This window comes from Pleurodeles waltl, chromosome 6 (genome assembly GCF_031143425.1).
Source record: "Pleurodeles waltl isolate 20211129_DDA chromosome 6, aPleWal1.hap1.20221129, whole genome shotgun sequence".
In the NCBI taxonomy this organism is placed as follows: Eukaryota; Metazoa; Chordata; class Amphibia; order Caudata; family Salamandridae; genus Pleurodeles; species Pleurodeles waltl.
In genome coordinates, this window is record NC_090445.1 from 1686842946 (window position 1) to 1686870435 (window position 27490).

General features: G+C 46.4%; 1 protein-coding gene across 1 annotated transcript in view; it reads right to left on the minus strand.

Moving 5' to 3' along the window:
- The window catches only part of PPP6C (protein phosphatase 6 catalytic subunit), a 101831-nt gene that overhangs the window by 48165 nt on the left and 26176 nt on the right, over positions 1-27490 (minus strand). Inside the window, exon 2 of the mRNA XM_069241747.1 lies at positions 26696-26791. Within this exon, the coding sequence (XP_069097848.1) occupies positions 26696-26791 (96 nt within the window). The remainder of the gene's footprint in view (positions 1-26695; positions 26792-27490) is intronic.

Here is a 27490-nt window from a genome sequence, read left to right on the forward strand (position 1 = left end):
CCAACCCTGGAAGAAGTTCTAATTCTGCCATTGTCAGGAGTAAATGTCCAACCTTTCTTATTATGGGAAAATATTAGAGAGAAGCTGGTAAAAATCTTTAAAACATGCAGGTTAGTAGGTTTGCAGACTCAAAGGCATTCCAGCCCTAGAACTATTGCTTACTGCTTCCTCCAGCCCCAGTATGCAGATCTGCAGAAAGGTGGCAAAATAAGGAAATTGTTACAGTAGGGATTGAAACTGCAAGTATTTAAGCCCTACTGTGGTAGTAGCCCTGGCATAATCAGAGAGGCTATTATCAGAGCACTTACATAATGAGATTGCTGCCATAATTTGTCGCCACACTACATGGCACCAAAGGGACAAGTAGATCTTTTTACAGGACAAGTAGATTTGAGAAGCAACCTGTCCACTCGACAAGTAGATATTTTAATAAATTCAGTGTCTCCACCTCTGCTTTTACTCACAGCATTTTGTTGTCGTCTGTATGGTGCCCGCATAGAATAGGCAAACAATACAAGCTGCATGAGGACCTGTTTGGGGCTTCTTTCTCCCACAACTGGGACAGTTAACAAAAAGTGTTGCCATTTTGTTAAGGAAAAATATTGTTTTTGATAGAAAGAATATACTCTATCTAAAGACCTCAAGCAAAGCTGTTTTTAGAAGCTTGGGAAAGGTTTCCAAAAGGGGAAAAAAAACATAACCTTAACAAGGACAAGTTCAGAGTTCTGAGATTTTGTCAACAAGACCTGGGAAAAAGAAATGGCTCAACTGCCACCAACGGGGCATGATGGTATACTGGTGGTAAGCTACTCCTTAAAAAACAGAGATGTGGCCAAGCTTGCATTGAGTGAAGATTCACTAATCCGTGCTCTAACCTGGTTGGCAGGTAAATCCACCTAATTTGGCTACCTACGGAGCTGGAGATAACTGGTCCCCTCGCTGATGGTCTTAGTCATGCCCTGGAGCTGACAGAGACTCTGGGACCACTGGAGGCCCTCTGCGGAGGCACCACCCGGCTGCACACCAAAAGCGAGCTATGGGCCCAAAATGGCGGCCACTGGACTTTGGTGCAGCAGTGAGACCGGCAGAGGTGATCTCGGTCCAGGAGAGAGAAAGTACATGGGCCGCTGACTGGCCACCACAGTGGAGGAACTTGGTCCCTCTCCAAAGATGAGGAGTGAATTTGAGCCACGGAGCCAAGCAATGCGGGTGCACTGGGGGAAGACTGACATGGCAGTGGCCCTGGGGGAAGTTAAACGTGGGCAGACCCACACCTCATTAGGGTGATTGCTGTGCCTCACGACCTTTCTTGGGAAGGCTTATCACATTGGTGCCGGTGGTCTTGGGGAGGACAGGAACCTAGGGGATAGGTGGGTACCTATCTCATCCCCTGATGGCAGCACCACCTGGAACTGTCAGGGAGGCGGAGAACCTACCCCTCCTTTGCCCTCCCCCAATTTCCAAGAAGGCAAGCCAGACAAAATACTTGAGGCCATCGACCGCAACATACGAGCCACTAGAAGCAAAAATTGACACCATGGCAGTTGAGCTGGGTCTATTGTGAGATGATGAAAGAAAGCAAGCTGACAAAATGTGCACAACTGAAATAACACTGGATGAATTAACTTCTAGAGTAGATAGCTTGGATAAGACCAACAGCCCTTGAAGACACCATACACATTTTGGAAAACAGACTGGATGATGCAGAAGATCTCCACAAGTGGAACAATATCAGAGTTGCAGGGCTGTCTTAAGGAGAGGAAGGCACGGACATAGTACAATAACTAGAAACTTGCCCAAGAGAAATAATTCCACCTCAGGAATTGTTGAAGTTCTTTGCGCTACATAAAGCGCACTGCGTACCTGCTAGACAACCCTTTGCCCATGGGGCATAGCCAAGGCCCATAGTTGCTCACCTTCTGCGCTTCAGGGTTAGACTTAATTCTCTAGAAAGCCAGACAAGCTGGCTCCTTTGTGGCTGCTAACCACAAGTCAATTTTCTTCCCAGGCTACGGACTGGGGAAAGGAGGATGAGACAGATGTTTGTTGAAGTTTAAAGTACACCCAGTGATGAAAGACTGAAGTACATGCTGCTATATCCAGCCAGGATGAAAGCACTCTTGGGCGGCAAATCATATGTATTCACTATTGCCGCATCAAGCGAGACACTAGAAGCAAAAATTGACATTATTGCGGTTGATCTGGCCTTTTCACTGGGCCACCCTCTAAGACAAAATATCTTAGAGTTAGAATGTGATAACACACTACTTTCAGGAAAACACCAACAGGCAACAACACTAGTGGACTGGGAGGTGTTTAAGACTTTAGTGAGAGGCCATTCCATAAGTGCGAAGGGATGGAGCTCAAAACCCTTGTAAAGCAAGGCCATGACCGCCTTGCCCCAACTTGACACAAATATTAATGTGTGCATTGAAGTAAAGAAAATAAAAATAAAAAAAACATATAAACTCACCGAAAAAAAACAAAGGTTACAGGGACGTGATAATTAGGTTGACATTTTACCCATAAAAAAAAAAAAAAGAAGACATAGAAATTCACCAGTTATAGTAACTCAAGGCAGAAAGTATCCTTAGGCCATGAGTTATAGTTTCTTACCATACGTATATCTATGAGTAAACCTAAAACAGCTGAATTTCTATGGTTTTGGATGGGTAAGACCGCAGCCTAACTGTAACATCCCTGTAACCTTTGTTTTTTTTTTCCTCAGTGAAATATATATGGAAAATGTCACTTACCCAGTGTACATCTGTTCGTGGCATTAGTCGCTGCAGATTCACATGCTGTGCACATCCCGCCATCTGGTGTTGGGCTCGGAGTGTTACAAGTTTTTCTTCAAAGAATTCTTTCCGAGTCACGAGACCGAGGGACTCCTCCCATTTCGACTCCATTGCGCATGGGCGTCGACTCCATCTTAGATTGTTTTGCCCGCAGAGGGTGAGGTAGGAGTTGTGTATGCTAGTAATAGTGCCCATGCAATGGAGTGAATGCGTATGTACATAATAAAGTTTTAAGTAATATATTTACAAATGTACAAATGTTTAAGATCTACTTCTAAACGGCTACAGGCTCACGGGGAGGCGGGTGGGCGCATGTGAATCTGCAGCGACTAATGCCACGAACAGATGTACACTGGGTAAGTGACATTTTCCGTTCGATGGCATGTGTAGCTGCAGATACACATGCTGTGCATAGACTAGTAAGCAGTTATCTCCCCAAAAGCGGTGGTTCAGCCTGTAGGAGTTGAAGTAGTTTGAAATAATGTTCTTAATATAGCTTGACCTACTGTTGCTTGTTGTGCAGTTAGCACATCTATACAGTAGTGCTTGGTAAATGTATGAGGCGTAGACCATGTTGCTGCCTTACATATTTCGTTCATTGGAATATTTCCTAGAAAGGCCATGGTAGCACCTTTCTTTCTGGTTGAGTGTGCCTTTGGTGTAATAGGCAGTTCTCTTTTAGCTTTAAGATAGCAGGTTTGAATGCACTTAACTATCCATCTAGCAATGCCTTGTTTTGAAATTGGATTTCCTGTATGAGGTTTTTGAAAGGCGATAAATAGTTGTTTTGTCTTTCGAATTAGTTTTGTTCTGTCAATGTAGTACATTAGTGCTCTTTTGATGTCTAATGTATGTAGTGCTCTTTCGGCTACAGAATCTGGCTGTGGGAAGAACACTGGTAATTCTACCGTTTGATTTAAGTGGAACGGTGAGATTACTTTTGGTAAAATTTAGGATTGGTCCGTAGAACAACTTTATTTTTGTGTATTTGAATAAATGGTTCTTTAATGGTAAATGCTTGAATTTCACTCACTCTTCTTAGAGATGTGATGGCAATTACAAATGCAACTTTCCACGTTAAGTATTGCATTTCACAAGAGTGCATGGGCTCAAAAGGTGGACCCATGAGTCGTGTTAGGACAATGTTGAGGTTCCATGAAGGAACTGGTGGTGTTCTTGGTGGTATAATTCTCTTTAGGCCTTCCATAAACGCCTTTATGACTGGTATCCTAAACAATGAAATTGAGTGCGTAATTTGTAGGTAAGCAGAAATTGCCGTAAGATGTATTTTAATGGAAGAGAAAGCTAGGTTAGATTTTTGCAAATGTAGTAAGTATCCTACTATTTCTTTTGCAGATGCGTGTAAAGGTTGAATTTGATTATTATGGCAGTAATAAACAAATCTTTTCCACTTATTTGCATAGCAGTGTCTAGTGGTAGGTTTTCTAGCTTGTTTTATGACCTCCATACATTCCTGTGTGAGGTCTAAGTGCCCGAATTCTAGGATTTCAGGAGCCAAATTGCTAGATTCAACGATGCTGGATTTGGATGTCTGATCTGTTGTTTGTGTTGTGTTAACAGATCTGGTCTGTTTGGCAGTTTGACATGAGGTACTACTGAAAGGTCTAGTAGTGTTGTGTACCAAGGTTGCCTTGCCCATGTTGGTGCTATTAGTATGAGTTTGAGTTTGTTTTGACTCGACTGGTTTACTAGATATGGAAGAAGTGGGAGAGGGGGAAAAGCGTACGCAAATATCCCTGACCAGTTCATCCATAGTGCATTGCCCTGAGACTGATGTTGTGGGTACCTGGATGCGAAGTTTTGGCATTTTGAGTTTTCTTTTGTTGCAAATAGATCTATTTGTGGTATTCCCCACATTTGGAAGTAAGTGTTTAGTATTTGGGGGTGAATCTCCCATTCGTGGATCTGTTGGTGATCCCGAGAGAGATTGTCTGCTAACTGGTTCTGAATTCCTGGAATAAATTGTGCTATTAGGCGAATGTGGTTGTGAATCGCCCAATGCCATATTTTCTGTGTTAGGAGACACAACTGTGTCGAGTGTGTGCCTCCCTGTTTGTTTAGGTAATACATTGTTGTCATGTTGTCTGTTTTGACAAGAATGTGTTTGTGTCTTATTATGGGTTGAAATGCTTTGAGCGCTAGAAATACCGCTAACAGTTCTAAGTGATTTATGTGAAACTGTTTTTGCTGTATGTCCCATTGTCCTTGGATGCTGTGTTGATTGAGGTGTGCTCCCCACCCTATCATGGAAGCATCTGTTGTTATTACGTATTCTGGCACTGGGTCTTGGAAAGGCCGCCCTTGGTTTAAATTTATACTGTTCCACCATTGAAGCGAGATGTATGTTTGGCGGTCTATCAACACCAGATCTAGAAGCTGACCCTGTGCTTGTGACTATTGTGATGCTAGGCACTGTTGTAAGGGCCGCATGTGCAACCTTGCGTTTGGGACAATGGCTATGCATGAAGACATCATGCCTAGTAGTTTCATCACCAGTTTGACTTGTATCTTTTGATTTGGATACATGGTCTGTATCACATTGTGAAATGTGTGAACTCTTTGTGGACTTGGAGTGGCAATCCCTTTTGCTGTGTTGATTGTTGCTCCTAAGTATTGCTGTGTTTGACACGGCAGAAGGTGTGACTTTGTGTAATTGATTGAGAAACCTAGTTTGTGGAGGATTTCTATGACATATTTTGTATGTTGTGAACACCGTCTTAGCGTGTTGGTTTTGATTAACCAATCGTCTAGGTACGGGAACACATGTATTTGCTGACTTCTGATATGTGCAGCCACTACTTCTAGGCATTTTGTAAAAACTCTTGGTGCAGTTGTTATTCCGAATGGCAACACTTTGAATTGGTAATGTATCCCTTGGAATACAAACCTTAGGTACTTTCTGTGTGAAGGATGTATTGGTATATGGAAATATGCATCCTTTAGGTCTAGTGTTGTCATGTAGTCTTGTTGTTTGAGCAGTGGGATTACGTCTTGTAATGTAACCATGTGAAAGTGATCTGATTTGATGTAGGTGTAGGTGTAAGGAAATGCCTCCTTGGCATGGTTACCCCCTGACTTTTTGCCTTTGCTGATGCTATGTTTTGAATTGAAAGTGTGCTGAGGCCTGCTAACCAGGCCCCAGCACCAGTGTTCTTTCCCTAACCTGTACTTTTGATTCCACAATTGGCACACCCTGGCACCCAGATAAGCCCCTTGTAACTGGTACCTCTGGTACCAAGGGCCCTAATGCCAGGGAAGGTCTCTAAGGGCTGCAGCATGTATTATGCCACCCTAGAGACCCCTCACCCAGCACAGACACACTGCTTACCAGCTTGTGTGTGCTAGTGAGAACAAAATGAGTAAGTCGACATGGCACTCCCCTCAGGGTGCCATGCCAGCCTCTCACTGCCTATGCAGTATAGGTAAGACACCCCTCTAGCAGGCCTTACAGCCCTAAGGCAGGGTGCACTATACCATGGGTGAGGGTACCAGTGCATGAGCACTGTGCCCCTACAGTGTCTAAGCAAAACCTTAGACATTGTAAGTGCAGGGTAGCCATAAGAGTATATGGTCTGGGAGTCTGTTTTACACGGACTCCACAGCACCATAATGGCTACACTGAAAACTGGGAAGTTTGGTATCAAACTTCTCAGCACAATAAATGCACACTGATGCCAGGGTACATTTTATTGTAAAATACACCACCGAGGGCACCTTAGAGGTGCCCCCTGAAACTTAACCGACTATCTGTGTAGGCTGACTGGTTCCAGCAGCCTGCCACACTAGAGACATGTTGCTGGCCCCATGGGGAGAGTGCCTTTGTCACTCTGAGGCCAGTAACAAAGCCTGCACTGGGTGGAGATGCTAACACCTCCCCCAGGCAGGAGCTGTAACACCTGGCGGTGAGCCTCAAAGGCTCACCCCTTTGTCACAGCACCGCAGGGCACTCCAGCTAGTGGAGTTGCCCGCCCCCTCCGGCCCCGGCCCCCACTTTTGGCGGCAAGGCCGGAGAAAATAATGAGAATAACAAGGAGGAGTCACTGACCAGTCAGGACAGCCCCTAAGGTGTCCTGAGCTGTGGTGACTCTAACTTTTAGAAATCCTCCATCTTGCAGATGGAGGATTCCCCCAATAGGATTAGGGATGTGACCCCCTCCCCTTGGGAGGAGGCACAAAGAGGGTGTACCCACCCTCAGGGCTAGTAGCCATTGGCTACTAACCCCCCAGACCTAAACACGCCCTTAAATTTAGTATTTAAGGGCTTCCCTGAACCTAAAGATTTAGATTCCTGCAACAACAAGAAGAAGGACTGCCTAGCTGAAAACCCCTGCAGAGGAAGACCAGAAGACAACAACTGCCTTGGCTCCAGAAACTCACCGGCCTGTCTCCTGCCTTCCAAAGAACTCTGCTCCAGCGACGCCTTCCAAAGGGACCAGCGACCTCTGAATCCTCTGAGGACTGCCCTGCTTCGACGACGACAAGAAACTCCCGAGGACAGCGGACCTGCTCCAAAAAGACTGCAACTTTATCCAAAGGAGCAGCTTTAAAGAACCCTGCAATCTCCCCACAAGAAGCGTGAGACTTGCAACACTGCACCCGGCGACCCCGACTCGGCTGGTGGAGAACCAACACCTCAGGGAGGACCCCCGGACTACTCTACGACTGTGAGTACCAAAACCTGTCCTCCCTGAGCCCCCACAGCGCCGCCTGCAGAGGGAATCCCGAGGCTTCCCCTGACCGCGACTCTCTGAAACCTAAGTCCCGACGCCTGGAAAAGACCCTGCACCCGCAGCCCCCAGGACCTGAAGGACCGGACTTTCACTGCAGAAGTGACCCCCAGGAGTCCCTCTCCCTTGCCCAAGTGGAGGTTTCCCCGAGGAAGCCCCCCCTTGCCTGCCTGCAGCGCTGAAGAGATCCCTTGATCTCTCATTGACTTCCATTGCGAACCCGACGCTTGTTCTAACACTGCACCCGGCCGCCCCCGCACCGCTGAGGGTGAAATTTCTGTGTGGGCTTGTGTCCCCCCCGGTGCCCTACAAAACCCCCCTGGTCTGCCCTCCGAAGACGCGGGTACTTACCTGCTGGCAGACTGGAACCGGGGCACCCCCTTCTCTCCATTGAAGCCTATGCGTTTTGGGCACCACTTTGAACTCTGCACCTGACCGGCCCTGAGCTGCTGGTGTGGTAACTTTGGGGTTGCTCTGAACCCCCAACGGTGGGCTACCTTGGACCAAGAACTGAACCCTGTAAGTGTCTTACTTACCTGGTAAAACTAACAAAAACTTACCTCCCCCAGGAACTGTGAAAATTGCACTAAGTGTCCACTTTTAAAATAGCTATTTGTGAATAACTTGAAAAGTATACATGCAATTGAAATGATTCAAAGTTCCTAGAGTACTTACCTGCAATACCTTTCAAACAAGATATTACATGTGAAATTTGGACCTATGGTTCTTAAAATAAACTAAGAAAATATATTTTTCTATAACAAAACCTATTGGCTGGATTTGTCTCTGAGTGTGTGTTCCTCATTTATTGTCTGTGTGTATGTACAACAAATGCTTAACACTACTCCTTGGATAAGCCTACTGCTCGACCACACTACCATAAAATAGAGCATTAGTATTATCTCTTTTTACCACTATTTTACCTCTAAGGGGAACCCTTGGACTCTGTGCATGCTATTCCTTACTTTGAAATAGCACATACAGAGCCAACTTCCTACAGTAGGTATTTAATGTTCTGAGATCTAGTATAGGTCTCAGACTCTTGTCTTTTTTGGGTATTAGAAAGTACAGGGAGTAAACTCCTGTGTTTATTTGTTGTTTTGGTACTAACTCTATTGCTTCTTTTTGTAGCAATGCCTGAACTTCTAGTCCTAGAAGATCTATATGTTGTTTTGACATATTGTGTGTTTTCGGTGGAATGTTTGGAGGGAATTTGATAAATTCTATGCAATAACCATGCTGGATAATTGCTAAGACCCAAGTGTCTGTTGTTATTTCCTCCCAATGTTTGTAAAACTTGGTTAGTCTCCCCCCCACAGGTGTTATGTGTTGGGGATTTGTGACCTTGAAGTCACTGCTTGTTTGGAGGAGTTTTGGGACTTTGGGACTTTCCTCTGTTCCTTTGAAATTCTCCCCCTCTATATTGTCCCCGAAAACATCCCCGCTGATACTGGCTCTGGTAAGTGGGCTTTGTTTGTGAGGTTGTGGCTTCTGTGGTTTGCCCTCGAAACCCCCCTCGAAATTGTGTCTTTCGAAATGTGCCTCTGCTCTGTGGGGAGTAGAGTGCGCCCATGGCTTTGGCCGTGTCAGTGTCTTTTTTAAGTTTTTCAATCGCAGTGTCCACCTCCGGCCCAAACAACTGCTGTCCGTTGAATGGCATATTCAGCAGAGCTTGCTGTATCTCTGGTTTAAATCCTGATGTACGCAGCCATGCATGTCTCCTTATTGTTACAGCTGTGTTGACAGTTCTAGCAGCTGTGTCTGCAGCATCCATTGCTGACCGTATCTGATTATTTGAGATACCCTGTCCTTCTTCTACTACTTGCTGCGCTCTTTTTTGGAACTCCTTGGGTAAATGTTCAATAAGGTGTTGCATCTCATCCCAATGGGCCCTATCATATCTGGCTAGCAAAGCTTGAGAATTTGCAATACGCCACTGGTTTGCTGCCTGTGCCGCCACCCTTTTGCCTGCAGCATCGAATTTTCGACTTTCTTTATCTGGAGGTGGTGCATCTCCTGAAGTATGAGAGTTGGCTCTTTTGCGCGCTGCTCCCACTACAACAGAGTCTGGTGTTAGCTGTTGTGTAATGTACACTGGGTCTGTTGGTGGCGGTTTATATTTTTTATCTACTCTTGGAGTAATGGCTCTCCCTTTAACAGGCTCCTCAAACACTTGTTTGGAGTGTTTTAGCATTCCGGGTAACATAGGAAGTCTCTGATATTGGCTGTGTGTGGACGACAGTGTATTAAAAAGAAAGTCGTCTTCAATGGGCTCTGAATGAAGGCTGACATTATGAAATGCAGCTGCTCTTGACACCACCTGTGCGTAGCCTGTACTATCCTCTGGTGGCGATGGTTTAGCTGGATAGCATTCTGGACTATTGTCTGACACTGGTGCGTCATAAAGGTCCCATGCATCAGGGTCATCTTGACTCATTCCTGTATGAGTTGGGGATTGCATCATTGGTGGATTGGCTACCGGTGATGGTTGCGGAGAGTGATGTGGGGATGGTGGTGGTGTTACTTGTTTAGCCACCTTTGCGTGTGGCTGTTTGTCTTTGTCTTGGAAGGCAAGCTTGCGTTTCATTTTGACTGGAGGAAGAGTGCTGATCTTCCCTGTATCTTTTTGAATCGTCTTTGTGTGTGATCTGGCTCTATTGCCTGTAATTCCTGTCCAAATCTATGTGTCTTCATTTGTGTGGACAGTCCTTGTTCCTCAGTGTAGGAACTTGTTTTCGGTTCCGAGGCCGGATATTTCGGTACAGAAACCTTTTCGCCTGCTTTTTTTTTTTTTCCGGCTCCGACGAAACCTTTTTTACTTTCGGCGTCGTGCTCTCTCGGTGCCGACCCGTTTCGGTGCCGCTGTCTCGGTGCCGAATCTTCTCTGAGCCACTATCTCGGGCCCGAGATTGCTGTGTGCCGGTATCTCGCCCAGAGTTGGATGACTTCGACACCAGCTCGCCCTTTTTCGGTGCCGATAAACGGTCACCTACTTTTCGGGTTAAGCCATGGCCTGTTGGCGGTGGCGTCCCCTGGGCTTTAGCACTTTTCTCGCGAGTTTTTGTTTGACGTCTTACTCACGGTTTTCGGCGTTTCCTCGGGATCGATCTCCTCAGAGTCCGACTCCTGGTTGGAGAATGTTTCTTCCTCCTCCTCGAAACGCTCTTGTCCTGTCGGCGCCGATGCCATTTGCAGTCTTCTTGCTCTTCGGTCCCTGAGTGTCTTCCTGGACCGAAACGCACGACAGGCCTCACAAGTATCCTCCTTGTGTTCTGGTGACAAACACAAGTTACAGACCAGATGTTGATCTGTATATGGATACTTGTTATGGCATTCTGGACAGAAGCGGAATGGGGTCCGTTCCATCAGCCTTGAAGAGACACGTGGCCGGGCCGACCAGGCCCCGACGGGGATGGAAGAAAACCCCGAAGGGCCACCGGAGCTCTTCTTAATTTGGTGTCGATCTGTTGTAACTAACCCGATACCGAACGCAAACAATATCGACGATTTTTCCGAGATTCTAACTAACTTTCCGACCCGAAACACGGAGCGAAAAGGAACACGTCCGAACCCGATGGCGGAAAAAAAACAATCTAAGATGGAGTCGACGCCCATGCGCAATGGAGTCGAAATGGGAGGAGTCCCTCGGTCTCGTGACTCGAAAAGACTTCTTCGAAGAAAAACAACTTGTAACACTCCGAGCCCAACACCAGATGGCGGGATGTGCACAGCATGTGTATCTGCAGCTACACATGCCATCTAACATATATATACACACACATATATATACACACACACACACACATACACCTTTTTCGAAGACCATTCTGTGCTTCTGACTAAAAATGAAATTATGGTGGAGTTGCTTTTTTCAGAAGCATTTGCAAACTCCTCTAGACGGGCTGAAGAACTGACTTTGCCAACAAGTGGCAAAACTAGGCACCATGGCCTATCTGACTAATACAAGAAGCGTTGGCATTCAGCCTACAAGGGATGTTTATTCGGCTCTGCCACCAATTACCTATATCTATCTATCTATCTATCTATCTATATATATTTATATTTTTTCTTTTAAAACACAAAAAGTAAATATTCATGTTAGGCTAACAAACCAGTCCCAATAATGCTGCCTTTTATTTTTGTTGTTGTAAAGGTGTTTTTGTTGCAAGCATACTTGTGCAAGTCCTGCAACTGTTCAATCTTTCTTTAAAATTATTATATAATTGCGTATCACCAGCAGGTACATTATAATGGTAGCTAAATCATATCACTAGGAGATTCATTATAATGGTAGCTCTCTACTAAGGCACACTTAAAATGAGCCATAAGAAAAGTAAAAATTGTGCCTTTCCTGAAATGATTTGCACACTTCTAGGTCACGTTAGTTCTGTAAAACTCAAGTGCCTGTGTCCTACCCTAAAGAAGGCCCTTTATTGTCCCTTTACTGTCTTTCAGGACTCCAGGGGCTACTCTAGTTAGATGAATGGCATTTTAAATGTTGATAATGTAGGAAACCATCATTCTTGAAGCTGACGATTCCCAACCTTCTTCTCAGAGATTAGTTTCTTCCACTCCAGGCAGCCACAACTCCTTACAGGAGTCCATGAGTCCTGTGTACTCATAGCGGTCTAGAATTGACCACCGCTCTGCTGAGGTTCGAATATTTGCAGGATTATAAAACCGTACAGCCTGGTGGCTAGTAACTCTCCTCTGCCAAGAAAGAGAACAAATTACATTTTATTTCTATAGTACAAACTGTGTTCTCAATGAGATATTCCACTCCGTTAGAACTTGGTGCACCAGCTACTGCCAAGAAGAGTATTAAGATCAGATGTGAAAAGAGAACATTGAGGTTTTCAGAGCCTCACAACAAGTGACTGGAAAGACCACATAGATGGGAGGGCACAATGGTGCACTTTTTACTCTAGCAAGTAGAAGGGTTTACTAAATGAACAGAACAGTTTGACAGGGTGGAGGCTAGGTAGTCCTAAGGTTGCAATAGCACTTGAAGCAGGTAAAGAAAACAAGAGGGGTCATCATGAATCGGTCTTTGTGGCATAAGCACAGACTTTCAAAGAGGATCCTTTTGTGAAAAGGTAACCAGTAGGCGGAGGTATATCTCATTGCCATGGTCTGGGAAATAAGAAGTCAGAACCTAGGTGATGGTCTCCTTGTATGTCAAAAGGGAACAGAGAAAGAATTGTGTTAAATCCTCAGAAACAAATGAGCAAGCCCTAAAAAAAAGTTTGCCCGCTGATCAAAAATGATGTCAATATCATGGGCTTGTTGCACAGGAGCGCAGATGATATCAGACTAGAAAGAAAATCTGCCCATAAAAACAACAACCTCTAATGTGTTGAGCTTTAAATGGATGTGATGCATCCAAGTCACAATGTCCACCAGACTATTTTTAAATTGTAAAAAAAGAGACTACAAGGACTGACTGTTTAGATGCAGACTGAGCAATGTATTACCTGACAGGTAGAATTTGAACCCGTGGGTTCTAATGAGGGCCCAGTTTAGAGCCAGCAAGATCACCTACAGGCCATGAAGGAGGCTCAAGGAGAGAAAGCAAATAGGATAGTCAGTGAGCACAACCAGGAGTAATGGAATACGGACTACATTTAGTTTAGGAATAGAAAAAAACTGAAAGATGTTTTGACAAAGATATTCACTTGCTGGAGTTTGGAAGTTGACAATCTTATTACTCTCAAGAATTGGATGTTTTATTGATTTCCTTCTTGAAGACAGTATTAGTGGGCCTTAAAAATGCTTGTCTGTAAGTATTGCAAGTCCAGATATAACTCCAGGTTTGTTACAGAAGCTGTAGGAAGTTGGCTCTGTATGTGCTATTTCAAAGTAAGGAATAGCATGCACAGAGTCCAAGGGTTCCCCTTAGAGGTAAAATAGTGGTAAAAATAGATAATACTAATGCTCTATTTTGTGGTAGTGTGGTCGAGCAGTAGGCTTATCCAAGGAGTAGTGTTAAGCATTTGTTGTACGTACACATAGACAATAAATGAGGTACACACACTCAGAGACAAATCCAGCCAATAGGTTTTTGTATAGAAAAATATCTTTTCTTAGTTTATTTTAAGAACCACAGGTTCAAATTCTACATGTAATATCTCATTCGAAAGGTATTGCAGGTAAGTACTTTAGGAACTTCAAATCATCAAAATTGCATGTATACTTTTCAAGTTGTTGACAAATAGCTGTTTTAAAAGTGGACACTTAGTGCAATTTTCACAGTTCCTAGGGGAGGTAAGTTTTGGTTAGTTTTACCAGGTAAGTAAGACACTTACAGGGTTCAGTTCTTGGTCCAAGGTAGCCCACCGTTGGGGGTTCAGAGCAACCCCAAAGTCACCACACCAGCAGCTCAGGGCCGGTCAGGTGCAGAGTTCAAAGTGGTGCCCAAAACACATAGGCTAGAATGGAGAGAAGGGGGTGCCCCGGTTCCGGTCTGCTTGCAGGTAAGTACCCGCGTCTTCGGAGGGCAGACCAGGGGGGTTTTGTAGGGCACCGGGGGGGGGACACAAGTCCACACAGAAATTTCACCCTCAGCGGCGCGGGGGCGGCCGGGTGCAGTGTAGAAACAAGCGTCGGGTTCGCAATGTTAGTCTATGAGAGATCTCGGGATCTCTTCAGCGCTGCAGGCAGGCAAGGGGGGGATTCCTCGGGGAAACCTCCACTTGGGCAAGGGAGAGGGACTCCTGGGGGTCACTTCTCCAGTGAAAGTCCGGTCCTTCAGGTCCTGGGGGCTGCGGGTGCAGGGTCTCTCCCAGGCGTCGGGACTTTAGGTTCAAAGAGTCGCGGTCAGGGGAAGCCTTGGGATTCCCTCTGCAGGCGGCGCTGTGGGGACTCAGGGGGGACAGGTTTTGGTACTCACAGTATCAGAGTAGTCCTGGGGTCCCTCCTGAGGTGTCGGATCTCCACCAGCCGAGTCGGGGTCGCCGGGTGCAGTGTTGCAAGTCTCACGCTTCTTGCGGGGAGCTTGCAGGGTTCTTTAAAGCTGCTGGAAACAAAGTTGCAGCTTTTCTTGGAGCAGGTCCGCTGTCCTCGGGAGTTTCTTGTCTTTTCGAAGCAGGGGCAGTCCTCAGAGGATGTCGAGGTCGCTGGTCCCTTTGGAAGGCGTCGCTGGAGCAGGATCTTTGGAAGGCAGGAGACAGGCCGGTGAGTTTCTGGAGCCAAGGCAGTTGTCGTCTTCTGGTCTTCCGCTGCAGGGGTTTTCAGCTAGGCAGTCCTTCTTCTTGTAGTTGCAGGAATCTAATTTTCTAGGGTTCAGGGTAGCCCTTAAATACTAAATTTAAGGGCGTGTTTAGGTCTGGGGGGTTAGTAGCCAATGGCTACTAGCCCTGAGGGTGGGTACACCCTCGTTGTGCCTCCTCCCAAGGGGAGGGGGTCACAATCCTAACCCTATTGGGGGAATCCTCCATCTGCAAGATGGAGGATTTCTAAAAGTTAGAGTCACCTCAGCTCAGGACACCTTAGGGGCTGTCCTGACTGGCCAGTGACTCCTCCTTGTTATTCTCATTATTTTCTCCGGCCTTGCCGCCAAAAGTGGGGCCTGGCCGGAGGGGGCGGGCAACTCCACTAGCTGGAGTGTCCTGCTGGGTTGGCACAAAGGAGGTGAGCCTTTGAGGCTCACCGCCAGGTGTGACAATTCCTGCCTGGGGGAGGTGTTAGCATCCCCACCCAGTGCAGGCTTTGTTACTGGCCTCAGAGTGACAAAGGCACTCTCCCCATGGGGCCAGCAACATGTCTCGGTTTGTGGCAGGCTGCTAAAACTAGTCAGCCTACACAGATAGTCGGTTAAGTTTCAGGGGGCACCTCTAAGGTGCCCTCTGGGGTGTACTTTACAATAAAATGTACACTGGCATCAGTGTGCATTTATTGTGCTGAGAAGTTTGATACCAAACTTCCCAGTTTTCAGTGTAGCCATTATGGTGCTGTGGAGTTCGTGTTTGACAAACTCCCAGACCATATACTCTTATGGCTACCCTGCACTTACAATGTCTAAGGTTTTGTTTAGACACTGTAGGGGTACCAGGCTCATGCACTGGTACCCTCACCTATGGTATAGTGCACCCTGCCTTAGGGCTGTAAGGCCTGCTAGAGGGGTGTCTTACCTATACTGCATAGGCAGTGAGAGGCTGGCATGGCACCCTGAGGGGAGTGCCATGTCGACTTACTCGTTTTGTCCTCACTAGCACACACAAGCTGGCAAGCAGGGTGTCTGTGCTGAGTGAGAGGTCTCCAGGGTGGCATAAGACATGCTGCAGCCCTTAGAGACCTTCCTTGGCATCAGGGCCCTTGGTACTAGAAGTACCAGTTACAAGGGACTTATCTGGATGCCAGGGTCTGCCAATTGTGGATACAAAAGTACAGGTTAGGGAAAGAACACTGGTGCTGGGGCCTGGTTAGCAGGCCTCAGCACACTTTCAATTGTAAACATAGCATCAGCAAAGGCAAAAAGTCAGGGGGCAACCATGCCAAGGAGGCATTTCCTTACACAACCCCCCCCCAAACGAAAGAGGATGAGACTAACCTTTCCCAAGAGAGTCTTCATTTTCTAAGTGGAAGAACCTGGAAAGGCCATCTGCATTGGCATGGGCAGTCCCAGGTCTGTGTTCCACTATAAAGTCCATTCCCTGTAGGGAGATGGACCACCTCAACAGTTTAGGATTTTCACCTTTCATTTGCATCAGCCATTTGAGAGGTCTGTGGTCAGTTTGAACTAGGAAGTGAGTCCCAAAGAGGTATGGTCTCAGCTTCTTCAGGGACCAAACCACAGCAAAGGCCTCCCTCTCAATGGCACTCCAACGCTGCTCCCTGGGGAGTAACCTCCTGCTAATGAAAGCAACAGGCTGGTCAAGGCCATCATCATTTGTTTGGGACAAAACTGCCCCTATCCCATGTTCAGAGGCATCAGTCTGCACAATGAACTGCTTAGAATAATCTGGAGCTTTGAGAACTGGTGCTGAGCACATTGCTTGTTTCAGGGTGTCAAAAGCCTGTTGGCATTCCACAGTCCAGTTCACTTTCTTGGGCATTTTCTTGGAGGTGAGTTCAGTGAGGGCTGTCACAATGGATCCATATCCCTTCACAAACCTCCTGTAATACCCAGTCAAGCCAAGGAATGCCCTGACTTGAGTCTGGGTTTTTGGAGCTACCCAGTCCAGAATAGTCTGGATCTTGGGTTGGAGTGGCTGAACTTGGCCTCCACCTACAAGGTGTCCCAAGTAAACCACAGTTCCCTGCCCTATCTGGCATTTGGATGCCTTGATAGAGAGGCCTGCAGATTGCAGAGCCTTCAAAACCTTCCTCAGGTGGACCAGGTGATCCTGCCAGGTGGAGCTAAAGACAGCAATATCATCAAGATAAGCTGTGCTAAAGGACTCCAAGCCAGCAAGGACTTGATTCACCAACCTTTGGAAGGTGGCAGGGGCATTCTTTAAACCAAAGGGCATAACAGTAAACTGATAATGCCCATCAGGTGTGGAGAATGCTGTCTTTTCTTTTGCTCCAGGTGCCATTTTTATTTGCCAGTACCCTGCTGTCAAGTCAAAGGTACTTAGAAATTTGGCAGCACCTAATTTATCAATGAGCTCATCAGCTCTTGGAATTGGATGGGCATCTGTCTTGGTGACAGAATTGAGCCCTCTGTAGTCCACACAAAACCTCATCTCTTTCTTTCCATCTTTGGTGTGAGGTTTGGGGACTAAGACCACTGGGCTAGCCCAGGGGCTGTCAGAGCGCTCAATTACTCCCAATTCCAGCATCTTGTGGACTTCCACCTTGATGCTTTCCTTAACATGGTCAGATTGTCTAAAGATTTTGTTCTTGACAGGCATGCTGTCTCCTGTGTCCACATCATGGGCACACAGGTGTGTCTGACCAGGGGTTAAGGAGAAGAGTTCAGGAAACTGTTGTAGGACTCTCCTACAATCAGCTTGCTGTTGGCCAGAGAGGGTGTCTGAGTAGATCACTCCATCTACTGTGCCATCTTTTGGGTCTGATGACAGAAGATCAGGGAGAGGTTCACTCTCTGCCTCCTGATCCTCATCTGTTACCATCAACAGATTGACATCAGCCCTGTCGTGGAAGAGCTTAAGGCGGTTTACATGGATCACCCTCTTGGGGCTCCTGCTTGTGCCCAGGTCCACCAGGTAGGTGACCTGACTCTTCCTTTCTAGTACTGGGTAAGGGCCACTCCATTTGTCCTGGAGTGCCCTGGGAGCCACAGGCTCCAGAACCCAGACTTTCTGCCCTGGTTGGAACTCAACCAGTGCAGCCTTTTGGTCATACCAAAACTTCTGGAGCTGTTGGCTGGCCTCAAGGTTTTTGGTTGCCTTTTCCATGTACTCTGCCATTCTAGAGCGAAGGCCAAGTACATAGTCCACTATGTCTTGTTTTGGCTCATGGAGAGGTCTCTCCCAGCCTTCTTTAACAAGAGCAAGTGGTCCCCTTACAGGATGACCAAACAGAAGTTCAAAGGGTGAGAATCCTACTCCCTTCTGTGGCACCTCTCTGTAAGCGAAAAGCAGACATGGCAAGAGGACATCCCATCTCCTTTTGAGCTTTTCTGGGAGCCCCATGATCATGCCCTTTAATGTCTTGTTGAATCTCTCAACTAAGCCATTAGTTTGTGGATGGTATGGTGTAGTGAATTTATAAGTCACCCCACACTCATTCCACATGTGCTTTAGGTATGCTGACATGAAGTTGGTACCTCTGTCAGACACCACCTCCTTAGGGAAACCCACTCTGGTAAAGATACCAATGAGGGCCTTGGCTACTGCAGGGGCAGTAGTCGACCTAAGGGGAATAGCTTCAGGATACCTGGTAGCATGATCCACTACTACCAGGATATACATATTTCCTGAGGCTGTGGGAGGTTCTAGTGGACCAACTATGTCCACACCCACTCTTTCAAAGGGAACCCCCACCACTGGAAGTGGAATGAGGGGGGCCTTTGGATGCCCACCTGTCTTACCACTGGCTTGACAGGTGGGGCAGGAGAGGCAAAACTCCTTAACCATGTTGGACATATTGGGCCAGTAGAAGTGGTTGACTAACTTCTCCCACGTCTTGGTTTGTCCCAAATGTCCAGCAAGGGGAATGTCATGGGCCAATGTTAGGATGAACTTCCTGAACAGCTGAGGCACTACCACTCTCCTAGTGGCACCAGGTTTGGGGTCTCTGGCCTCAGTGTACAGGAGTCCATCTTCCCAATAGACCCTATGTGTTCCATTTTTCTTGCCTTTGGACTCTTCAGCAGCTTGCTGCCTAAGGCCTTCAAGAGAGGGACAGGTTTCTTGTCCCTTACACAGCTCCTCCCTTGAGGGTCCCCCTGGGCCTAAGAGCTCAACCTGATAAGGTTCAAGCTCCAAAGGCTCAGTTCCTTCAGAGGGCAGAACTTCTTCCTGAGAAGAGAGGTTCCCTTTCTTTTGCTGTGTTGCAGTTGGTTTCCCAACTGACTTTCCTGTTCTCTTGGTAGGCTGGGCCATTCTTCCAGACTCCAGCTCTACTTGTTCACCCTGTGCCTTGCATTGTGCTCTTGTTTTCACACACACCAGTTCAGGGATACCCAGCATTGCTGCATGGGTTTTTAGCTCTACCTCAGCCCATGCTGAGGACTCCAGGTCATTTCCAAGCAGACAGTCCACTGGGATATTTGAGGAGACCACCACCTGTTTCAGGCCATTGACCCCTCCCCATTCTAAAGTAACCATTGCCATGGGATGTACTTTTCTCTGATTGTCAGCGTTGGTGACTGTGTAAGTTTTTCCAGTCAGGTATTGGCCAGGGGAAACCAGTTTCTCTGTCACCATGGTGACACTGGCACCTGTATCCCTCAGGCCCTCTATTCTAGTCCCATTAATTAAGAGTTGCTGTCTGTATTTTTGCATGTTAGGCGGCCAGACAGCTAGTGTGGCTAAATCCACCCCACCCTCAGAAACTAGAGTAGCTTCAGTGTGGACCCTGATTTGCTCTGGGCACACTGTTGATCCCACTTGGAGACTAGCCATACCAGTGTTACCTGGATGGGAGTTTGGAGTGGAACCTTTCTTGGGACAGGCCTTGTCTCCAGTTTGGTGTCCATGCTGTTTACAGCTATGACACCAGGCCTTTTTGGGATCAAAGTTTTTACCCTTGTACCCATTGTTTTGTGAAGAGGCTCTGGGCCCACCCTCCTGTGCAGGTTTTTGGGGGCCTGTAGAAGACTCTTTACTATTTTTAGTTTTGGTTGTCTCATCACCCTTCCCCTGGGGAGTCTTTGTGACCCCTTTCTTTTGGTCACCCCCTGTTGAAGTCTTGGACACCCTTGTCTTGACCCAATGGTCCGCCTTCTTTCCCAATTCTTGGGGAGAAATTGGTCCTAGGTCTACCAGATGCTGATGCAGTTTATCATTGAAACAATTACTTAACAGGTGTTCTTTCACAAATAAATTGTACAGCCCATCATAATTACTTACACCACTGCCTTGAATCCAACCATCTAGTGTTTTCACTGAGTAGTCAACAAAGTCAACCCAGGTCTGGCTCGAGGATTTTTGAGCCCCCCTGAACCTAATCCTGTACTCCTCAGTGGAGAATCCAAAGCCCTCAATCAGGGTACCCTTCATGAGGTCATAAGATTCTGCATCTTGTCCAGAGAGTGTGAGGAGTCTATCCCTACACTTTCCTGTGAACATTTCCCAAAGGAGAGCACCCCAGTGAGATCTGTTCACTTTTCTGGTTACACAAGCCCTCTCAAAAGCTGTGAACCATTTGGTGATGTCATCTCCATCTTCATATTTAGTTACAATCCCTTTAGGGATTTTCAACATGTCAGGAGAATCTCTGACCCTATTTATGTTGCTGCCACCATTGATGGGTCCTAGGCCCATCTCTTGTCTTTCCCTCTCTATGGCTAGGATCTGTCTTTCCAAAGCCAATCTTTTGGCCATCCTGGCTAACTGGATGTCCTCTTCACTGGGGCTATCCTCAGTGATTTCAGAGGTGTTGGTCTCTCCTGTGAGGGAACCAGCATCTCTGACTATTATTTTTGGAGTCAGGGTTTGAGGGACCCTGTTCTCCCTAGATAGGACTGGTAGGGGGGAATTGTCCTCCAAGTCACTATCCTCTTCCTCTGAGTTGCCACCCTCAGAGGGGTTGGCCTTTTCAAACTCTGCCAAAAGCTCCTGGAGCTGTATTTTGGTAGGTTTGGGGCCCATTGTTATTTTCTTTATTTTACAGAGTGACCTTAGCTCCCTCATCTTAAGATGGAGGTAAGGTGTGGTGTCGAGTTCCACCACAGTCACATCTGTGCTAGACATTTTGCTTCTAAAAGTTGGAATACTTTTTAAGAATCTACAACTGGTTCTAGAATCTAATTCAAACTTTTACAAACTTTTAAACTCTAAAAGAAATGCTAAACAGGATCTAACACAAGGCCCTAGCAGGTCTTTTAAGAATTTAGAAAACTTTTCAAATTGCAAAAACCAATTTCTAATGACAATTTTGGAATTTGTCGTGTGATCAGGTATTGGCTGAGTAGTCCAGCAAATGCAAAGTCTTGTACCCCACCGCTGATCCACCAATGTAGGAAGTTGGCTCTGTATGTGCTATTTCAAAGTAAGGAATAGCATGCACAGAGTCCAAGGGTTCCCCTTAGAGGTAAAATAGTGGTAAAAATAGATAATACTAATGCTCTATTTTGTGGTAGTGTGGTCGAGCAGTAGGCTTATCCAAGGAGTAGTGTTAAGCATTTGTTGTACGTACACATAGACAATAAATGAGGTACACACACTCAGAGACAAATCCAGCCAATAGGTTTTTGTATAGAAAAATATCTTTTCTTAGTTTATTTTAAGAACCACAGGTTCAAATTCTACATGTAATATCTCATTCGAAAGGTATTGCAGGTAAGTACTTTAGGAACTTCAAATCATCAAAATTGCATGTATACTTTTCAAGTTGTTGACAAATAGCTGTTTTAAAAGTGGACACTTAGTGCAATTTTCACAGTTCCTAGGGGAGGTAAGTTTTGGTTAGTTTTACCAGGTAAGTAAGACACTTACAGGGTTCAGTTCTTGGTCCAAGGTAGCCCACCGTTGGGGGTTCAGAGCAACCCCAAAGTCACCACACCAGCAGCTCAGGGCCGGTCAGGTGCAGAGTTCAAAGTGGTGCCCAAAACACATAGGCTAGAATGGAGAGAAGGGGGTGCCCCGGTTCCGGTCTGCTTGCAGGTAAGTACCCGCGTCTTCGGAGGGCAGACCAGGGGGGTTTTGTAGGGCACCGGGGGGGGGACACAAGTCCACACAGAAATTTCACCCTCAGCGGCGCGGGGGCGGCCGGGTGCAGTGTAGAAACAAGCGTCGGGTTCGCAATGTTAGTCTATGAGAGATCTCGGGATCTCTTCAGCGCTGCAGGCAGGCAAGGGGGGGATTCCTCGGGGAAACCTCCACTTGGGCAAGGGAGAGGGACTCCTGGGGGTCACTTCTCCAGTGAAAGTCCGGTCCTTCAGGTCCTGGGGGCTGCGGGTGCAGGGTCTCTCCCAGGCGTCGGGACTTTAGGTTCAAAGAGTCGCGGTCAGGGGAAGCCTTGGGATTCCCTCTGCAGGCGGCGCTGTGGGGACTCAGGGGGGACAGGTTTTGGTACTCACAGTATCAGAGTAGTCCTGGGGTCCCTCCTGAGGTGTCGGATCTCCACCAGCCGAGTCGGGGTCGCCGGGTGCAGTGTTGCAAGTCTCACGCTTCTTGCGGGGAGCTTGCAGGGTTCTTTAAAGCTGCTGGAAACAAAGTTGCAGCTTTTCTTGGAGCAGGTCCGCTGTCCTCGGGAGTTTCTTGTCTTTTCGAAGCAGGGGCAGTCCTCAGAGGATGTCGAGGTCGCTGGTCCCTTTGGAAGGCGTCGCTGGAGCAGGATCTTTGGAAGGCAGGAGACAGGCCGGTGAGTTTCTGGAGCCAAGGCAGTTGTCGTCTTCTGGTCTTCCGCTGCAGGGGTTTTCAGCTAGGCAGTCCTTCTTCTTGTAGTTGCAGGAATCTAATTTTCTAGGGTTCAGGGTAGCCCTTAAATACTAAATTTAAGGGCGTGTTTAGGTCTGGGGGGTTAGTAGCCAATGGCTACTAGCCCTGAGGGTGGGTACACCCTCGTTGTGCCTCCTCCCAAGGGGAGGGGGTCACAATCCTAACCCTATTGGGGGAATCCTCCATCTGCAAGATGGAGGATTTCTAAAAGTTAGAGTCACCTCAGCTCAGGACACCTTAGGGGCTGTCCTGACTGGCCAGTGACTCCTCCTTGTTATTCTCATTATTTTCTCCGGCCTTGCCGCCAAAAGTGGGGCCTGGCCGGAGGGGGCGGGCAACTCCACTAGCTGGAGTGTCCTGCTGGGTTGGCACAAAGGAGGTGAGCCTTTGAGGCTCACCGCCAGGTGTGACAATTCCTGCCTGGGGGAGGTGTTAGCATCCCCACCCAGTGCAGGCTTTGTTACTGGCCTCAGAGTGACAAAGGCACTCTCCCCATGGGGCCAGCAACATGTCTCGGTTTGTGGCAGGCTGCTAAAACTAGTCAGCCTACACAGATAGTCGGTTAAGTTTCAGGGGGCACCTCTAAGGTGCCCTCTGGGGTGTACTTTACAATAAAATGTACACTGGCATCAGTGTGCATTTATTGTGCTGAGAAGTTTGATACCAAACTTCCCAGTTTTCAGTGTAGCCATTATGGTGCTGTGGAGTTCGTGTTTGACAAACTCCCAGACCATATACTCTTATGGCTACCCTGCACTTACAATGTCTAAGGTTTTGTTTAGACACTGTAGGGGTACCAGGCTCATGCACTGGTACCCTCACCTATGGTATAGTGCACCCTGCCTTAGGGCTGTAAGGCCTGCTAGAGGGGTGTCTTACCTATACTGCATAGGCAGTGAGAGGCTGGCATGGCACCCTGAGGGGAGTGCCATGTCGACTTACTCGTTTTGTCCTCACTAGCACACACAAGCTGGCAAGCAGGGTGTCTGTGCTGAGTGAGAGGTCTCCAGGGTGGCATAAGACATGCTGCAGCCCTTAGAGACCTTCCTTGGCATCAGGGCCCTTGGTACTAGAAGTACCAGTTACAAGGGACTTATCTGGATGCCAGGGTCTGCCAATTGTGGATACAAAAGTACAGGTTAGGGAAAGAACACTGGTGCTGGGGCCTGGTTAGCAGGCCTCAGCACACTTTCAATTGTAAACATAGCATCAGCAAAGGCAAAAAGTCAGGGGGCAACCATGCCAAGGAGGCATTTCCTTACAGAAGCTTTTCTGCCAGTTGAGTTTGGTTTTCTTGGTGAAAGGTTTAAGACCTTTGAGGTGTACCCTGAGGCAGAGTGCTCGGAGATCAAAAGGGTCTGGAACTTTGAAAGAGGGTACTATCCAAAATGGTGATAAGGCGGCCCATGAAAAGACCGGTGGCAACATCAGTACCAGCAGGAGGTCTAGGCGCCTAGCCCAATGCAGTCAAGAGATTGGCAGTGGAAACGTTAGGCCAGCATCTTAATGGAGTTAGAAAAGAATAAGTACCTTACTTTTGGTAATACATTTTCTGGCAAATACTCTAACTGCAGATTCCTCACCCATTGCTCTTTGGTTTTTCAGACCTTAGAGATGGTATTCTTCATTGTGATCACTTCAGCTTGTGTGAGAGAACTCCAGGCTCTAGTGGTAAAGCCTCTCTACACCATCCTTTTCCCAAAAATACTGGTGCTGATGACTCTGGTGGCCTTGCTGAAAATCATGACCTTTTTGTACGTTGGACATTCCATCACTTTCCAGAGTTATTTACCAGCATCATTTGAGGTTCCATTGGTGGGAAAAGTAAGATTTTTATGGCACTATTCGGTGTGAAGGAAATGTTGTGCAGAAAGATTTTTCAAGTGGACAGTACATTGCATGAAGATCTGTTATGCTGTGGTGAAAAAAAACGTATTAAAAAAAAAAAAAAATCTGCCTCTGTAATGTTTGAGAGACTTTTTCAATAGGGCTAAGGATGCCACCACTGTGTTGAGAAGCAGAGTGCCCGACCTTGACATGTGGGCATCAGTGGATACATTCACAAAGCACTACTGCCTCAACAACTAGATCAGATGAGAGGCATTTCACCCATTCGGTTCAGCAAGGTTTCTGGTCTGAACCCACTCCACAGACCCTCCCCCTTCGGAGGTACTACTGTGGTATTTATTCTCAAGTTGAAAAATTTGCAGTTAGAAGAATTCATCAAAGGAACAAGTTACTTGCCTCCAGTAACGCTGTTTCTGGTGGATTCCTCACTGCCCTCCCACCTGCTGTTCTGTGGAGTGGTCTCTTTTTACCCACCTAAAAAAGTCCTAAATTAAAAATCTGAACACTGGTTCAGACAACTGTTTTGTGCTCTGCATTTGAGGGCAAACTGACTTTGGCGTGTACGGGTTCTGTTTATATGCAGCTCTGCTCCCTCACTTCAGAGGTGGGAAGAAGCCTAAGTGGAGTTGCAGAGTGGCACCTAGCAGCAGGTGGGAGTACAGTTATGAAAAGTTTCCAAATCCACTCTGGTGCTTGGGAAATATTCTAAAGGTGAAGAATCTGCTGTTAAAGTAGATATCTGAATGAATGGATTGTAAAATGTTGAGCAAGAAGTTGCATATCCAAATTAACAAATCCTTGCTGAGGTAACACAACTGGATTTTGGTAAAGACTGTAAGGGTGTTAAGAAATGCGGATGAGGTTGATAATGTCCCGGGCCTGAACACTCTTGAATTATATAAATGCCAGCAGAGGCATAATGAAGACTGTTACCTTTGGAAAGTCCTGGCCATATACACAAAAATAAAGGATCCCGAACCAAGATAAAATTGGAGGCTTTAAGGGCATAGAATGTGTCAAAATGTGGCAATGCAGTATCGTAGTAAGTTGGAGTTGGGGCTTGGGAGGCAGCAGACCAAAGAGAAAGTAGCAGTACAAGAGGCAGAAAAGCGGAGGTACACCATCAGAACCTCAGTCCTACCAAATGTAGTCTACTTCTACAGTAGCGTAGTTATCTTTCGAGATGCAATTTCCTTAGAGCTAGGCCTTCGACATGGGAGGTCAAGTCTAGATGAGTGAATTTAAATGAGCCAGAAAAATGCAACAACTATGTTTAAATCATTAGATCCAAAGGTAATGGAGCTATTAACTCATAATACATTTAGCAGCTTGTAGCATACCACTTCTCAGTGTGGATTACCACGCCAACACTACAGGGTGGCGGCCATACAATTAGTCTACACACAGAAGTTAGAAACTTGTGGCCCCTACTGAGATCACTGGTCTTCCTTGAGAGTCACTCACAAAGTGGCTGTAAGCTGGACCTTCTAACTGAGAACACTTCCACGACTACAGAGTGCCTACATAGACCTCACAGCATCACCACATTTGGGAGCTAGAAAGACTTATTCCAGTGTGCTGCTCCTCCATTACTCCTGGTTGAGCCACACAGAATATTTCTTTACTTGGGGGTTGGAAAGATACGTCTTACAAGGAGCTTCTACCCTCAATGATTCTAGGTGGTCCACTTAGCCTCATTCTAAAGTCATTACTTATTATGGTGGGAAGTTACATCAGCAGATTGCTTCTCCACCACTCTTGGATGGTCGTATTAAACACTGGACAAGCCATGTTCCATTGGTCTAATACCCACCAACTAGACCAGACCCTTTTAACCAAATCGGTGTTATGCATACTCTCCTGTCCATTAATCGGAGGATGGTAGTAATGGTAAAGTAAATGTATATTGCAACCAGATAGTTCTGCTCCATGCCATACGCAAGTAAAACATGCCTGTCACGACTCCTGTGGAGTACCACACCAAACCGCAATATAAGCCTCCATTCTTCCAAACCATGCCCAACAAAGTTAGTAGCCACTTACCCGATCACTCTGAAGTACTACAGGGTGTGGTAAGAGGTATGAGGAGCTATGCAAATATTGGAAAAGCAATGCAGGGCAGTACAGTGCAATAGCCCTGAATATCATTTTTAGAATGTGGATTTGTTCTTTTATTGCAGTGTCGGTTTTCGCACTACTCAGAAATAAATCAAAGCATAGTGCAGCTCACAAACCCAAAAGAGGAGAATAATGACTTGTGTTAAAGGGTTGCGTAGTAAACCAATATTACCTGTCCATGTATGTCACCACAAACTGTAACTGGCGTAGAAACAGGCTGTACATTAGATTCTTCCAGCAGGAGGTCACAAACGTAGTCACACAATCGCTAAAAGAAAAACAAATTAAAGAGGTTATTGGGAGTCGAGGTTTAATGAAACTCTAATTTTTAAAGCTCAATTAAAAAACATGAAATGGACAGGTAATGGTATCCTTAACGGGCAGGAGAACTCACCAAACTAAATGGATTATTTCTTGGCTGCGTCTTTACTCCTGAAAAGTTCTAGTCGGACAACCTCTTGCTCTACTTAAAGCATTTCTTTATCATAAAGCTCTGCCAATTTTATTTAGTGGAACAATTTGTAGATGAATGTTTTCTAAGGTCACAGAAGCTTTTTAAAAAAAAAAAAAAAAATCGGATTCAAAATGCTAAAGAAAATACTGAAATCGCCAAGACTTCCATGATAAGGAGTTTCAAATTCAGTTTTACACTTAAACTATTTAGCACCCCCCTTCCTCCACAATACCACCGTTACAAGAAGGATCTCCGTTTTGGGCACGAAATTCTGGTTATTGTGCACAGTAACTGTTGCCAAATTATGGATAACAGCCACCAGCCTACATAACACGCTGTGCACGTCTTCCCATCAATATTTAAACAAACATTTCTAATAGAAAAACATGGAATAATAGCTATACAACATGTTAAGAAAGAAAAAAAAAAGAGAAAAAGAAAGAACAAAAATAAAAGGGGGGGGGTTTGACTTAACTCCACCATGAGGTTACCTCGAATATTCATAAATGGCAG